Source organism: Trichoderma virens (assembly GCF_000170995.1).
Source record: "Trichoderma virens Gv29-8 chromosome Unknown TRIVIscaffold_90, whole genome shotgun sequence".
Taxonomy (NCBI): Eukaryota; Fungi; Ascomycota; class Sordariomycetes; order Hypocreales; family Hypocreaceae; genus Trichoderma; species Trichoderma virens.
The window spans coordinates 894,087-910,191 of record NW_014013659.1 but is presented as its reverse complement, the minus strand read 5'-3'; the positions used below and the strand labels follow the sequence as shown (position 1 = coordinate 910,191).

At 51.6% G+C, this 16,105-nt stretch overlaps 6 protein-coding genes across 6 annotated transcripts; 4 read left to right on the top strand and 2 right to left on the bottom strand.

The window, feature by feature from the left end:
- Positions 1-971: 971 nt before the first annotated feature.
- On the top strand, positions 972-3,560 carry TRIVIDRAFT_123725 (uncharacterized protein; the record flags this gene model as incomplete). The annotated part of the gene is made up of 5 exons (XM_014095362.2): positions 972-1,288; positions 1,412-1,982; positions 2,085-3,015; positions 3,076-3,446; positions 3,513-3,560. The coding sequence occupies 5 exons, from the start codon at positions 972-974 to the stop codon at positions 3,558-3,560; spliced, it is 2,238 nt and encodes a 745-aa protein (XP_013950837.1).
- TRIVIDRAFT_187445 (uncharacterized protein) lies at positions 3,385-4,151 on the bottom strand (the record flags this gene model as incomplete). Its single annotated transcript, XM_014095361.1, has 2 exons — positions 3,385-3,446; positions 3,513-4,151. One exon carries the CDS (start codon positions 4,059-4,061, stop codon positions 3,762-3,764), a length of 300 nt encoding a protein of 99 aa, XP_013950836.1.
- Positions 4,152-4,698: 547 nt separating this feature from the next.
- On the top strand, positions 4,699-6,347 carry TRIVIDRAFT_41234 (uncharacterized protein; the record flags this gene model as incomplete). Its single annotated transcript, XM_014095360.1, has 2 exons — positions 4,699-4,821; positions 4,884-6,347. 2 exons carry the CDS (start codon positions 4,699-4,701, stop codon positions 6,345-6,347), a joined length of 1,587 nt encoding a protein of 528 aa, XP_013950835.1.
- A 203-nt stretch (positions 6,348-6,550) lies between these two features.
- TRIVIDRAFT_65612 (uncharacterized protein) lies at positions 6,551-7,055 on the bottom strand (the record flags this gene model as incomplete). The annotated part of the gene is made up of 3 exons (XM_014095359.1): positions 6,551-6,750; positions 6,807-6,942; positions 7,038-7,055. 3 exons carry the CDS (start codon positions 7,053-7,055, stop codon positions 6,551-6,553), a joined length of 354 nt encoding a protein of 117 aa, XP_013950834.1.
- A 3,187-nt stretch (positions 7,056-10,242) lies between these two features.
- On the top strand, positions 10,243-11,844 carry TRIVIDRAFT_227483 (uncharacterized protein; the record flags this gene model as incomplete). The annotated part of the gene is made up of 4 exons (XM_014095358.1): positions 10,243-10,332; positions 10,400-10,648; positions 10,724-11,015; positions 11,102-11,844. The coding sequence occupies 4 exons, from the start codon at positions 10,243-10,245 to the stop codon at positions 11,842-11,844; spliced, it is 1,374 nt and encodes a 457-aa protein (XP_013950833.1).
- A 1,138-nt stretch (positions 11,845-12,982) lies between these two features.
- TRIVIDRAFT_56881 (glycoside hydrolase family 2 protein) lies at positions 12,983-15,805 on the top strand (the record flags this gene model as incomplete). Its single annotated transcript, XM_014095357.1, has 4 exons — positions 12,983-13,110; positions 13,168-14,573; positions 14,652-15,390; positions 15,421-15,805. 4 exons carry the CDS (start codon positions 12,983-12,985, stop codon positions 15,803-15,805), a joined length of 2,658 nt encoding a protein of 885 aa, XP_013950832.1.
- Between the last annotated feature and the right edge of the window lie 300 nt (positions 15,806-16,105).

Genomic DNA, 16,105 nt, shown 5'->3' with positions numbered 1-16,105 from the left:
GGTTCGCCTGCTTTTTCTCTCGCGCCCTTGCCTCTGTCCGAGTTTACACAGCACGCTTTTCCGCTACGCCTTCGCCGTGCCCCTTTCCCAGCCTTCGTCTTCGAGCCATCTTGTTTCTCTTCTCTCCTTTCATCACCTTGGGCGTTGCGCTTTATTGCACACACGTCGGCATTTCTGACTGTATTGTCTCTGTCTTGTGCATTTACCTTTCCTTTTTCTCAACTTTTTCTTCCTGTTCTGGTGACTGGCTCTGCCTAGAAAGCCCTACCTTTTTTTTTTAACCCGTCATTCTCCTTCTGAGCCCGTAATACCTCAGAGCCATCCTCCGACCTTCAACCTTCAAAGTTGACATCTCGATACGAACGACCGATATCTGCACAACCCCCCATGTTTCTTTGCAGCTAGTTGTGGTCCAACGTGTCTCATGTGACACTTGATCGTGCTCAACAGTTAGCCGTTTGCCCTGTAATAGTCGATTGTGGCCTCGTGGTAATAGTGAGCTCTTCATCTCGACGCGAGGAATCTTTTAGCATCCTTGGCCGCTGGCGTCCTTCTATACAATCGTCACACCAGCCATTCTTCTTTTGCGATTAATTGGAAAAAATATCGAAAGCGAAAATATCCGCACATATCTGCTGTTGATCCGTTCCCAGCTCTTGAAAAACGAAATACGAAAAAAAAAAAAGAGAAAGGTTTGACCACCTTTTGATATGTTCCGCCTTCTTTCTTCTTTTGCTGTAGTCCTGTTCCTTTTCGAATGGACAATGCCATCTACAACCATGTGAGAGCAATAGCTAATATTCAGTAATGTTATAGCATCATCGGCTCCGAATTGATCGTGAAAGCGTTGCCGTCTGTTTCTATTGATAAACGCCAAGATTTCCGAACTTTGTAGCGAGACCCCTATATAATAGAGAGGAGGAATTGCTGCTTCGAGCACGGTTGTTTTTGGTTCCCAGTCTGGGAGGATTATGGCTGCATTGGTCCAAACGTATCAGCAGCAGACTGGTACGGTGACAATGCTTCAACGACCAACACCCTCAGGCATGATGCCTGCAAGCCAATCTAACGGGCACCATCAATACACAACCTCAGCACCGAGAGGAGGAGGGGGCTATCGAGGGAGCACTGTTCCTGTTCAGTCATATGCTTATGCACCCACGCCAAATCTGAATCAGAGCTTGCAATGGCAGCAGTATGGAACCTACCGGACGAACTCGGCACCCTCCGGCATTCCCACGCAGACTTTCGACCCTAGTCTGGTTCAACGTTCTCATCGCCCTAACCCGTCCGTTACGAATATGGCCTTGCTTCCTTCCTACAACAGTGGTCACAGCAGCGGTCAGAGCAGCGGCCATAGCAGCGGCCATAGCAGTGGTCATAGCAGCGGTCACAGCAGCAGCCACAGCAGCAGTCACGGTAGCAGCAGCACACGTGATGATTCTATGAAGTCTCCGTCCAGAAGTGCTACTTCTTCATCACGCCCGCAGCTTTCCCACGTTTCTACCGGCTCACAGTCGGCGCTGCCTTCCAGCGGAGCGTCCAAGAATGCACCTGATCGATACCGGAGACCCAGCCACTCAAACAGCCGATCTCAAAGCTCGAACCCTCCGCTCAGTCCCGGCAATCTAAACCAGATGTACCATGCACCCAGCGGCTCCCGGTCCGTCCCAAACCTTGCAGCTTCTCCTTCGCTGGGCCCTGGAGGGTCCATGGACGACTCGAATCTGCACCGCAGACCGTCTCCGGATGAGGCAAAGAAGATGCGCCGCCGAAGTGTGCATACCATACAATCCACAGATTCATTCAGGCCCCTTCTGAAGCCTGAAAATGCCCCTCGTCCAGAGCAAGCTGTTAATTTCAGGAGCGCCGACAGGAGTGAAAAGTCTCCCCAAGTTGCTCAGAAGATTCCCATGCACGCTCGTAAAGGAAGCAATGACAGCGCATCGTCCAGTCGAAGCAGTAATTCGCGATCTGCCTCGGTAAGTTTTACATTTCATCGCCCGCTCATCACCTAATCACACTGTGGATTTTGGGGGCCCTTTTGTAAGTTGTGTGCATACTAACCAGGGATTGATGTGCAGTCTTCCAACCGCAATCCGACTACCCCCACCGGTAACCCCTCTTCACCGGGCGCTGACGAAACACCGGTCAAGAGCGATCAGCTCAAGGTAGCAAATATACCGGCGAGAGTTTCATCTGCCGATGGAGTTAAGCGGACGATTAGTCCCTCTCCGTTATCCAAACCTGCCACGATGGCAAATGAACAAGCTACTGATGCCGCCGCCGCGGCGCCCTCGGACAAGAGCGTGGTGTCGCCCGCAGCAAAGCAGCTTGCGGCCATCAATGAGAAGGATGTCAAGGGAAAGACCAAGACTTCCAGGCTTCGTCGAGCCTTTTCGTTCGGAAGCGCTGCTGAGTTTCGAAAGGCTGCTGGCCCCGAAGGCGAAGGCATGGAAAGAGTGGATGCATCTAAGCTCCGCAAAGACCCAACAGCTGAAGAGGCCTATGACGCTGAGCAAGCGCGAATTGCCGAAGCACAAGAAGCTGCTGGTATTGGTAATAGCATCTATGGTGGTCGCTTCTTTGGTGGATCGACGGACAACCTCTCCATCTCATCTACCGCTTCATCTGCTTCTATTATGATCAGGAAGATGGGCCGTGGCATGAAAAAGAGTACCCGTTCACTAGTTGGCCTCTTCCGGCCAAAGTCTGTCGTGGGCGTGCCGGCGGCCGATGGTCCTGTCACCGAGGGACAGGCTGCTGTGTCCATGATCACTGTGGAAGCAGAGACTCGACGTGTCAATGTAACCGCGGACCCCCAGAGCGGCAAGGGTGGTACGGGATTCCCCCGCCTTGAGCGCAACTCCCTTGACGCTGCCCAGATCCCTGAGATTGGCGCGGAGCGTCTAGGCAGCGCAGGAACGGATAACTCTGGGCCGCGTAAGAGCATTGTGGGTGGTGAGAAAGAGCGTGCAGAGGTACTTGCGGCTGTTCGCAAAGGCATCTTGAAGCGTAAGTATAGCCTCGAGATTTCTATTTCCCCATTGATCGCGGCTGATTAACTGACATGAGATCCAGGCTCTTCAAGTCCTTCCATTCGGCCATCGGAATCGCCTGATCTTGTTTTGCCAAGCATTCCAGCTGTCGCCGACTCACCCAATTCAAGTGCGCCGAGTACGCCAAATGATGACGGCAAAAGAGCTGGATCCATTGCTATTGGCACTGAGGACTACTTCATGAGCGCTCTAGGCAGGCTTGGAAAGAGCCGGCCCGGAACCCCCCAGGCCGGCCCCAAGAGAAATGCTACATTTTCACCACGCATCATCTTTTACGACACGTGGCCTAGCCAGGAGTATGACCGCCGCGGTGAAATTGCCACGTGCAACCGTCTCACACCGATGCTGGCTCAGCAAATCAAAGAAGAGCTGAACAGCTTCAAAATGGTTCGTTGAAACTCAATAATTCACCCAGTGTGGATTCTCTAAGGAGTTAGGCTAACTCAAGTTTAGGAAATGGAAGTCCATGAAAATTCCAAGATTTATACGCATTTCTTCTGATGATATTATCCGATGGACGAAAATCTTGTCAGCTGATATTTTTTCCCCTCTGCTACTATGGGTTTTAAAAGCCCAACCATGTATTTCTTCACATTTACCATTTGCGGCGTTTAGGGACAGCATAGTAAGGTGTCACGGGCGTTTTGTCACACTACCTCACTACATGTCATGGTATTTAGCCCCCAAAGACTATACATCTCATTAATATTCAGTTGGAACTCGTTGGCGCGAGGAATGGGCGATCGGGGAAGGTGGGAAGAGCCGGCGTCGGATGATGTCGTCTGTCGTCATTGAAAGATCGGAAACTCGTGGTTGCGGCCTATGGCTCAACTGTGAGGACCGAGGATGGAAGAACATCAACATGTTAAAATGACGCGATGCCACGTTGGCACAGGACGAGCATTTAGGGTTGACTGTTGAGGCGAACACGTTTAGGTATGGCAACTCAGCCGATTGGAAGGTGAAATATAGGCCGGTAACTTGTGTTTTCCTCTGCTTCATTTTCACTATGTCTCTATAGCCGGATTTAGTCTATGAGCGTGATGTGTCTGGTGTCTCCTTTTTCAGCAAATAAAAACTCTCGGTATTTTTAATCAATTCTTGCTTAGATGCCTTGTTGCCCATGATTTCTGCCAAGAGTGGGACGGATCGTGCCCAGCCCACAATTGCATTTGTGTGGGATGATCAATCTAGCTGTCTAAAATTAGCAATGGTTGGTAGATACTTCTGCTGCTTGTTGTGTTGAACAGGCAACTAACCGGAGGGATTGATCTCGCATTTGATGTCATCCCAAGTTGAAGATATTCTGGGGAAATTTAGTGTCGTCCTGGCACAGTATTAATCAGCTGCCAATGCCGAAAGGCAATCGGCGCCCCGCCATGTTAGTAAACGTCAATTTGATGGCTTTTTTTTTTCCTTTCAACGCCGCCTTAGAAAAAAAAAAAAAAAAAAAAATCTAGGGGCATTTTCTTTTTTGCCCATAGACCCTTCACTCGACATCTCCGTTCAATAAGCGCATGAGCAGTGCTTCTTTGGAGCACTTATGTGGCAGAGCTTGCTTGGACAGACTGTGACATATCGATTGTTGCTTCAGTCTCGATTCTCGGCTGTTCCCAGTGCTTTTCGCGGTGTTGCAACTATGACTGCGACAGAGGCGGCCAAGGGAGCCGAACCCCCCAAGAAGCTCCATGGACGGGCCTTCTACGAGAGCATTGGGAGCCCCAAGTTTATCGTGGCTCCCATGGTGGACCAATCCGAGTTTGTTTGTCTTGCATGGATCCTGGCGGTTTACATGCTGTGTTTGCTAACTCGTGTGCTCGATAGGCCTGGCGAATGCTCACACGTTCTTTCTTGCTGCCCTCAGAGCAGTCCAAGCTGCTAGCTTACACGCCCATGTTCCACGCTCGACTCTTCTCCCAAGACGAAAAATACCGAAAAGCACATTACCAAGCCGTTCGCACGGGATCCAACGAGCCGTGGTTGGACGGAAACCCCAAGATTGACCGTCCTCTCTTTGTACAGTTTTGCGCAAACGATCCCGCGGCGCTGCTCTCTGCGGCGCAACACGTTGTTCCATACTGCGATGCTGTCGACTTGAATCTTGGGTGCCCGCAGGGTATTGCGCGCAAGGGCCACTACGGAGCGTTCCTGCAGGAGGATCAAGATCTCATCTTCAAGCTGATCAACACATTGCACAAGGAGCTTTCTATCCCAGTCACAGCCAAAATCCGTGTGCTGGAGACAAGAGAGAAGACTCTGGAATACGCAAAGATGGTGCTCAAAGCTGGAGCCTCCATATTGACGGTACATGGACGGAGACGGGAACAGAAGGGACATCTTACTGGAGTTGCGGATTGGGACATGATTAGATTCCTCAGAGATAATCTGCCACCGGAAACTGTACTCTTTGCGAACGGAAACATTCTACAAGACGGGGATCTACAGAAATGTTTGGAGGCCACTGGAGCGGATGGCATCATGTCGGCCGAGGGAAACCTCAGCGATCCCGGCCTATTCGGCAACCCGCCGCCGGCAGAAGAGAATAGCAGGGAGTACTGGAGAGGCAAGGATGGAAAAGGTGGATGGAGAGTCGATGCCATCACGAGACGATACCTCGACATCCTGCACAAATACGTGTTTGACGCAGAGCCTCCACAGAGACGGCCGCTGTTTGTCCCCGGCGATGACACTGCCTGGATCACGGAAACCGAAAGCTCAGACGACGCAGACGAGCCTGCCAAGAAGAAGAGGAAGAAGGACGACGATAAGAAACTCGACTCGTCGCCTAACCTCTCGGCGCTGCAGCCCCACATGTTCCACGTCCTCAGACACTTTGTCACCAAGCACACCGATATCAGAGATATGCTGGCAAGAGCCCGCAAGGACGGCATCGACGGCTACGAGCGGGTCCTTGCGGCCGTGGAAAAGAGGGTGGCCGAGGGCCTGCTGGAATACAAGCAGACGGACGGCCGGAGCTTCGAGGAGGAGCTGGACAAGATTGGCGAGCGGGCCATCCAGGGTGTGCCCGAGGAGGAGAGCTCTATCGGGACCATCAAGAGGTGCAAGCGCCCTTGGTGGGTGGCCCAGCCGATTATTCGGCCGCTGCCGAGCGAGGCCCTGGCCAAGGGGGCGATTTCTCTCAAGAAGGAAAAGGGCAAGGCCAAAGACAAGACCGACGACACTAAGGCAAAGAGCGGAAATGGGGTGGCTGAGGATAAGCAGGAGACGGAAGCACAGCAGCAGGCGAAGCAGGAGATTGCGTCCAGAGACGAGCTTGTGTCCGGATGAGACACCTGTGGGAAGCAAGGGAGGCTGAGGAGAGATACAAGGCCCGTCGCCGTTGGGTAGCAAAGATACGGGTTGCTTCGTACAGTACATGAATAGACACTAGCTAATGCATTATCTTTTAGCAAAGTCGCAGAGCTACTGTACCGTGTTTAGATGATCATCATTTTGGCCCCCTCCCTCTAACCGAAACTCGCTTTCCAGCCTCATGTTGTCATGGCATTGCCGCTCAAGCACTGCAGAAGCGTGTATACGGGCCCTGCAGTCACCGCTCCCCCAGTAGCTTGTAGAGCTGCCCTCGCGGCGGCCATCCCCATCACTCCAACTCCCGCGCTCTGTAGAATGGCCATCATGCCCTTTTCCACAATTGGGCTTAAACTCGCTTGGGCGGCTGCAGCCAAAGAGCCTTGCGAGAAAACAGTCAGTCGTCGGCCGAGCTTTCACAGATTTGACATGCCACACCAGATGCCACGCCACCAGCCCCAAAGCCAAGTGCGCCCAAGAAGGGGACAGCAACAGCTATCGGGGCAGCGGTGACGGTTAATCCGCCCAGGAGAGTCGCAGCTTCAATAGGATGTTGGGTTACGAATTGCTCGATCTTTTTTCGATGTTGGATGCAAGCATTAGTACATGTGTAATGCATAAGGCTGCTTTTTGGTGTGGGTGTGGGTAAATATGCATGTGCCAACTTACACAGTCTTGAGGGGTCATGATGTAAACGTAGACTCGGCCGCCCTCGCTAAAAGAAGATCTCTTGCAATGAGGCGTCTCGCGTCCCTTAATTTCCTGGTCTGGCTGTGAATGATCTTTTGTTCAATTTGTCCACAGGAGAATCAGCAAAAATCAGGATCAGAGTGGGAATCCAGGCGTACATTAATTATGTGACGCGTAAACAGACGTTCCAATTACGCTCTGCCAACTGTCACCGCAGGGAGCGTCAGCCAGTGAAATGAGTATTTCGGTCTGCATGCAGGTGATGAATATGCACACGGCAATTAATTCACTGATGGCCCGCCTCTAAACCGAATTCCATGCTTTGATTCGTGCTACTGTATGTGGATGCAGCTGTGGTGAGTGAGTGGTGCGGCCTGGTGACTGGGAAGTAATCTTGCGGCTTGCTTTCCTTGCCCGTGCTAGCTTGTGGTCATCAAGATGCGTCTTCGATTCGTCGTTTGCTGTCAATGCTGCATTCTCACTGCTTGAGGGAGAGATTAGCCAAGCTGATGAGTGTCTTTCAAGGCTATTAATAACTCACAGCAAGCATCAACCCGATCAAGGAAATTGGTTTTTCGCACAGACATCCGGCAGTAAGCGTGCATCGATAATCCCAGCACACCGAGAACCTCTTGCATAGACACACGTGCAGTTGAATGCACCCCATAAACCGCTTTAGTTTCTCTCAGGCATCAGATTGTGCATGCCGGCTGCTTCCTGTTATGCCGTCTCGTTAGTATAGGATATGCCACCGACATTGGCTCGAGGCGAGAACGGCCCGATATCGATGAAAGGAAGGGGCGTGGTTGTTGGGTGTGTATTCCTTCAAGATAGCAGGTTAGCTGATATACCGCTTTTGGTTGGGGAGAATGGCCAAGGGGGAGCATGTAATAAAGAAAGTGTAAGAATTACTTTACTAGAAAGACGCCAGATTGACGATAGACGGCTCGATATGCCCTTAGTTCCGTAAGGTTCAGACGCCAATCAAACATGGTAATTCGAATACCGGTTGCTCAAGTGAATATCTTATCCATCTGGAATAAGAAGAGGTGTTGAAACGGACAAAAAGATGGATAAGTGTCCCGACCCCTGGCGTGCAGATCCCGGCATCTCTTTGAAGAGGAAGGCCGTGATGTTGTTGCATGATAATTGCATTGTAAGTATTGGCAAGAATTCGACGGCAAGTTGTCTCTCCCGATAAGAAAGTGTTTGAGGAAGGGAAGGTGTATATCTGTGATAGCATGACGACATCGCATATTGGGGATCGGATTATCGGAGTGCAGTCCCGTTCCTTCCCTCCTGTATGTTCCACCTGCTGATTTTCACCTCATATTCCATTTGAGCCTTATTTCCAAGGTTATAACCTCGTCTCAATCAATTCGTCGACGCAGCGAAGATCGTAATCGTCAGAGTGTAAAATCATCGTTGGTCGATGTCAAGTGCCGATTAAGAGGTATGTAGGTTCGCTGAAAAACTGCAGGGCGACCGAGAATCCAACCCGAGGGAGCGAGCTCATTCAATATCGAATGGAATACGACGTACTAGCAAGTCATGGCAAGGTGCCCCGACATTGCCTGAAGATCCAAAATCCTTGCGAACTTAGCGATTTGTCCATCCTTGCCATTTGCTCTCCTTTGAGAAAGGAGCGTCGACAATGCCTTGCTCATGAATGAAGCTCCTCTTTACCCCCATATGCACATGCTTCATTCTCTTGTAGTGGTTTTCGGACTCGAGTTCACTTCATCAAAAGTCATTCCATTACTGCAATCTCTTACTATTTTCCGACTCCTCTCCATGTTAGTATCGTGGGAGTAAGATCCGACTTCTCGGTTACCTCCATCGTTTTACTGAGAGAGGCATCGCGCGGGCATCAACGGCACGAACTTGGTGTTGATATTGCCAAGGGTCCTAGTTATAGTCTATTTCAACGAGACATCAGACACCTATTATCACCGACAATCGACATTCAAGCTACTTTGCTGGCGCAATGCTAGTAGTTTCTTGGCAGCGTGACGATCACCAACAAGATATCAATCGCCAAAAAGAAGTATTCGGAATGTTATGGGACTGACTTACTCATGGCTTCTTCCTCTAGGATTTAACCAAGTTGTCGATCTTGAAATAGGTTTCAAGGATTTTTCCGAGTCTAATGCAGTCTGGCAAGCAGGTTACTCTAAGAATCTTTAGAGTGGTGCACCTGGTGAAGGGAGAAGAGGCATTCTTGAATGCAATATGGCCGCCAGACTGTGACGGGAGACAAGTCAATATCGAGATGCTAATAAGAATAGCGCTGCCAAATTCCTATCTAGTGCTTTTGAGAAAACAACACCCGCAGGTTTGATTCCAGACGCCATTAAAAGGGGAAACAGTCTCATGGATATTTTCTGCAGATCCCGGCCAATGGGATCCAGTTCCGGCCAATTTGACCATTGCTGAATCCTGCGATGAACCTGGCCCCAGCAGCATGAATGGGAGGGCGGGGACCTTTTGCTATACCACGACATCCTTTGGCTGAGGGTTGCCTCGACCAGCCTGTTAGTGGTCGCCAAGGCGGCCTGCATCGCAGATTCGTATGCATATAATACGCCGCTGAGGACCCATTGCTATGCACGGATTGCGAGTTGCATGCGTGTGCGTGCCCCGTGTCAGGCTGTCGATCGTCCAAGTTGCTAAACAGATGAAAAAAACAGGGGTGCCCTTTCCGAGGCCTGCAACAAGTAAAGTGCATATGCGGCCCTCGCAGCCAAGTGGAAGTGAGTTCTCAAATATTGGTTTTAATATTTGATATGCAGCCAAAGTTCGCTGCATGGGCCGGAGGAGGAGCTTGATTAAGCGGTGGCTGCGCTTCACATGAAAGTCATGTTGTCGTGTCGTGTCCGCCTGGCCTGCCGCTTCTCAACTTTCAATTGGACATGCGGGTGGCTCTATCGGTTCCTGCGCTGCGACATGTCGTGCTGCTATTCGACCAGCGCAATGCTGTGCGAGCGCCACCTCGGTGGCCAAATCAGAGTCACAGGGCGAGGCCTTGAGGTGAGAAGGGCATTGCACAGTCGTTCTACCAGTCATTCTACTATGCATATAAAATGACGATCTATACTTGTTTTATTCTTCCTCGCTAAACATGCGTCTTCTCCGAGAGTGAGTATTATGTTCAACATTTCTCGAATCACTCAAAGTCTTGGAGATGACGGATAATCAAGAGCAGCTGAGGAGGTTGGAGGAGCAATGGAATTTAGTCATGGCAGAAGATGAGCGTAAACATGCATTGATCTCAGTGAGGTCCCAAAATCCGTTGCTGCCAATGAAATTGTCCATGATGCACAGGCTAAGACTCTTTCTAGGACTTATTCGGGCACATCAGCGATTTGACGGCGCAGCTCGCCGAGGCGCATATGGATCTTCGAGACCGAAAGGACATGCTTGAGCTCAAACGCACCAAGCTTGATCAAGCAGAGAAGCAGATTGAAGATTTGCGACGCAAAACAGTGAGCGGAAACCGATTATCACCTGGATATGAGAGAGAGCTAATCACGGCGACGCAGGATGAGCATGTTTTTAGTATGGTTATAATTGATGGCGACAATATGCCGGTGAGTATACACGGGCTTTGTGCCGTTACTCTCCCTTGCGGCCGGAGATGTGCTGACTGTTTATGAATAACATAGTTTCAAGATGAATTTGTGAGAGAGGGCCTACTGGGAGGCAAGAGGGTAGCTAGCCTCCTGAGGAAAGCGATAGCCGAGGATATCAAGACAAGATTTCCATCCCTTCCTGCCAACGCGCAGGTGGTGATTCGTGTATATGCGAATTTGAAAGGGCTGTCCAAGAAATATAGAGAACTTCTGCCTGACTCGGCATCGTTTGAAGATTTTGTTCGAGGGTATAACACAGTTCACCCCACATGCGACTTTATCGACGCTGGGTGTGGCAAAGAATGCGCAGATGAGAAGATCAAAGGTGAGCTGCCGTCGTGAATCAGAGTTCTTCCTCTCCCGTTTCAATGCGTGTACTAGGTTTGCAACTTGAATGCTGATATGACAAAGCGGCTCTCAAGTTTGGTCTCAGCGACAGCCATTGCAGGCAGGTGTTTTTTGGGGGGCCAGGAGACAACGGATACGCCCGTGTGTTCGATTCTTTCCTCGAAGATCAGACCATTCGGGGGCAGATAACGCTCATGGCAGGCCCTCCTTTTGCCTACGAGCTGGCAGCAATCAAAGACAAGTTCCAGAATGTGGCATTCGACAACATCTTTAGGGGCCAGAAGCTTCCCAATGAGACAAACCGCAGAACGTCGTTCCACATCACACCACCAGGAACGCCCATGCCTTCAAACGCTCCGTTGAGTTTTGCGGCCGCTGCCAAGGCGCCCAGTAGTCCAGCTCATAGTGCTCCGGCTCAGCTGTACTGTTCAGAGCCGAAACCGTCGCCCAATGGAGTCATATTGCGGAACAGGCTTGGACAGAGGGTGGACTCGCGTCTTTCGTACTCTCAGTCTGATTTCTCCAGCTTGAAAGACCGTAAGCTCTGCAACAACTTCCATCTCTTGGGCAAGTGTTACTATCTCGACAAATATGGGAAATGCCATCACATTCACGGGGAAAAGTTGACTGCCCAGCAGTTGGAAGCCTTGCGAGGCATTGCCCGCCAGTCTCCGTGTTTGAATGGACTGAGCTGCAGCCAGACCGATTGTGTGGCCGGACATCGATGTCCAAGGGAGCCTTGCCATTTGGAAAATTGCTGGTTCCCCAAGGAGATGCACGGCGTTGACTCTCAGGTCATTGACTGAGGCATGATTAACTTAATTTGTTTTTATAATACGACAGGGATATGGACGGGAATTTGTGTCGAGCCTGTATAAGTGCTCCGTTTGGGTTGGACGGATGGATTGGACGGCTGGTTGGCTGTCCGGCGTTATCATGAACGGGATACATGTGGTTCATCTGGATGCCGGCGGCATTGCTTCAACGGCAACAATGGAATTTGATACTTAGTTAATGTTTTTATTTTTTTTTCTTAAAGAAACGAAGAGACAGAAGAGAAGTAATATTTTGGAACTTGAAATTCGCTATTGGTGAGGCTATTGGTGAGCTCCATAGCCACGTTGTTCTGTATCATGGGCACTAACAGTACCGTGGGGGGCTAATAGAGCCACCGGAAAGCCCCCAAAGTTGGACCCTATCCACTGTGGCACCGCTAAATGACCCCTTCCAGGGCCTTCAGCTTATGCTTGTATAGCTAAGCTTGACCAGTGACTCGAGATGGTTGATTTCGCTCGTTACAACCAAGACTGGTCGACGCATCTCCTGAATCCAAACAAGATGCATATGATACATCGCCATCTCAGCCATCCGCTACCGCTCTGCAGCGGCTAAGGTGTTCTTTTTAGCCTCGACTCCGAGCATCTCTGTCGGGTATTCTGGATTCGGAGCCATCGCGAGGTACCGAACAAGCTGAGGCGTCACCGGCAAGCAGCCAAGTACCCCTTGATAAGCCCTACGCGAAAAAGGCTAAAGACGGCGTCGACTCAGCCCCACGACGGCCAACTTTGCTCCCCCAAACATGTTCCTGCAACGCCTTTTGCTCCTTCGACAGCCGCTTTTCGGCGACTATGAAGCTCTCTCGGCCGGATCCCCGCAAAGTGGGGGAGGGGCTTCGTGCTGTCGTGGGGGGAAAGCCAGCGGCAGGTTGATGGCTGAGTTGAGGTTGGAACTGGCTGGAACTGCTGGAATCAGGGCTCTTCTATAATAAAGTCCACGGGCCCCGGATCGGATGCTTCAAGGGCTTTTTTGCCATATTTAAACGGTGTTGCCCGCATTGTACGTTACGGCAAGGTGAAAGAGATAGAGATAAGAAGAGCACATAGCTAATGTGTGCTTGGTGCTGACTTCAGTCAGACATATCGTCAACCCCCTTTTTGCAACAACATGTCTCGCCAAAGCACTCAGCTGGTCAGCGGCTGGACCTTTAGGCAGCATCAGGGTCCTTCGACAGAATGGTTGCCGGTGGAAAAAGTGCCGACGCAGGTTCACACGGATCTGCTGGCCAACAAAAAGTACGCCCCTATACGTGAACACATAGATACAGCAATACGGAGCTAACAAATCTACAGGATCCCAGATCCCTTTGTGGACCTGAATGAGCGTGCAGTCCAGTGGATTGGCGACAAGGACTGGGAGTACCAAGTGACATTTACTCCCGACGCCGTGGAGGGTGAAAATGTGACAAGAGACCTGGTATTCAGCGGCCTCGACACCTTTGCCACCGTCTATCTCAATGACGAAAAAGTGCTGGAAACGGAAAATATGTTTGTGTCATATCGTGTAAACGTCACAGACGGCATCAAAGCCGGGTCCGACAATACCCTCCGTATCGTCTTCCACTCCGCCATTGTCAGAGGTGAAGAGCTCATCAAGGAGCATGGCCATGAGCACAATTTCTACGTCCGACAGACCGAGAGAAGTCGTGTCCCGGTACGAAAAGCCCAGTACAACTGGGGTTGGGATTGGGGCCCAATTCTCATGACGGCTGGACCCTGGAAGCCCGTCACTCTCGAGACATACGTTGCGAGAATTGACGATGTCTGGGCTCAGAGCGAGGTTAGCGAGGATCTATCATCTGTCTCAGGATCCATTTTCGCTCGTGTAGCTGGCGTTCCGAACCAAGATGCTCAAGTCTCGGTGGCCCTGTCATTAGATGGCCAGACGGTGTTCCAGCAGTCAGTAGATGCTTCCTTGGCCAAAGATGGACTGATCAGGGTTCCATTTAAGCTTGAGACGCCCAAGCTCTGGTATCCAATGGGATACGGAAGCCAGCCTCGCTACCTCCTCGACGCCAAGCTCCACCACAAGGCTTCTGGTGCCAAAGAAATCGACAGCCAGTCCAAGTCGATTGGATTCCGTCGCACCGAGCTAATCCAGGAGCCAGACGCTCACGGCAAATCATTCTACTTCCGCATAAACAACGTCGATGTCTTTGCTGGCGGCTCATGTTGGATTCCTGCCGACAGCTATCTTGCTGGTGTGCCAGCAGAGCGATATTACGAATGGGCCAAGCTCATGGCAGAGGGCAACCAAGTCATGCTACGAGTCTGGGGAGGCGGTGTCTACGAAGAGGATGCGCTTATCGAAGCTTGTGACCAGTTTGGCATCTTGGTGTTCCACGACTTTCAGTTCGCTTGCGCTTCTTATCCTGCCTACCCGTCTTATCTGAAGACTCTGGAAGAAGAGGCGAGGCAGCAGATTCAACGCCTGCGGACGCACCCCTCCGTGATTGCTTGGGCGGGCAACAATGAGGATTACCAGGTCCAGGAGAGATACAGGCTCGACTATGACTTTGAGAACAAGGACCCCGAGTCGTGGCTCAAGTCTTCGTTCCCCGCGCGGTACATTTATGAGCATCTCCTGCCGACTTGGGTTGAGCAAGAAGACCCGGGCAAGATTTACCACCCAAGCAGTCCCTGGGGCGATGGCAAGCCCACGGCCGACCCAACTGTTGGCGACATTCATCAATGGAACAGTAAGTTCTTCTCTCCCCCCTTTTCGATTCTCCCATGTCAACTTTGAAAGCCAAGCATTGCTAACAGTCGTCTACCAGTCTGGCATGGAACTATGAACAAATACCAAGAGGCCGCCAACATGGGAGGCAGATTCGTCAGTGAGTTTGGCATGGAAGCATATCCTCATCTCAGCACCACGCGTCGCATGGCCAGCGACCCGGCGCAGCTATACCCCGGCTCCATGGTCCTCGACGCCCACAACAAGGCTATCGGTCACGAACGCCGCATGATCAGCTATGTCGTCGACAACTTCCGGCCCCGACTCGATCTCGGCGGCTACACTCACCTGACGCAGATCGTCCAGTCAGAGACAATGCGTGCCGCTTACAAGGCCTGGCGACGACAATGGGGCAAGCCCGGAGCCAGACAATGCGGCGGCGTTCTCGTATGGCAGCTCAACGACTGCTGGCCAACCATGTCGTGGGCCGTGGTGGACTACTATCTCATCAAGAAGCCGGCCTACTACGCCATCTCGCGGGCATTGCGCTCCGTCGACGTGGGCGTGCACAGGACGTTCCACGACTGGACGCAGACGGGAGACTGGGTCGACGAGAACTCGGGCCTCATCACCGGCCAGGTCGACCAGACCCTCCCCGCCCGCAAGGGAACCTTTGACGTCTGGGTCGTCAGCAACGACACCAAGCCCGTCGAGCTGAGCCTCGTCGTGCGCTTCATCTCCGTCCGCTCGGGCAAGGATATCGTCGACCCCATCAAGTCCACAATCACCGCCGCCGCAAACTCCACCACCGACGTCCTCCAGGGCAGGGCGCTCCCGCCGTCAATCCCCCACCCGGAGGACCTCACCAGGCCCTTCTCGTTGGCCGAGTACGACCCCTATGTCGTGCACGCCGCCATCACCGATGCCTCTACCGGCGCGCTCGTCGCCCAAGATACCGCCTGGCCCGACCCCATCAAGTTCCTCGATCTGTCCAACAGGGGCATCTCGTTCGAGGTCTCGCCCGCAAAGGACGAGGTCGTCGTTTCGGCCGAGAAGCCCGTCAAGGGATTCGTCTTTGAGGAGGTCGAGGGCTTGAAGCTGAGCGATAACGGCTTCGACATTGTGCCGGGCGAGAAGCACACTGTCAAGGTGGAGGGTGCTTTGACGGCGGACCAGCTGCTGTGGACGTGTATTGGCGCCCCTGAGGCGTCGTTGCCGATATCTGGAGCGTCTTCCTCGCTGCCACTTCGATAGAGAGTAAAAATATTGGTGTAGTGCGTACGTAATGCGTGGTATATATAGAATGGAACAATTTGATATCTGCAATCACTTCACTACGTGACACCAAATACGGAATAAAAGAGATGGCATATGTATACATTAAATGTTCATTTTCAATTTTTATCGCTAATGACATCAATAAAAAGGGGGCTAAAACCTCGATGCATAGGTAACCCAGGATTAATCTCCCCCATCCCACTCAACCCATTACACATATCCATCCCAACCCATTCCACGGAACCGTCCCAATCTGGTGAAAAATAAAAAAAAGTA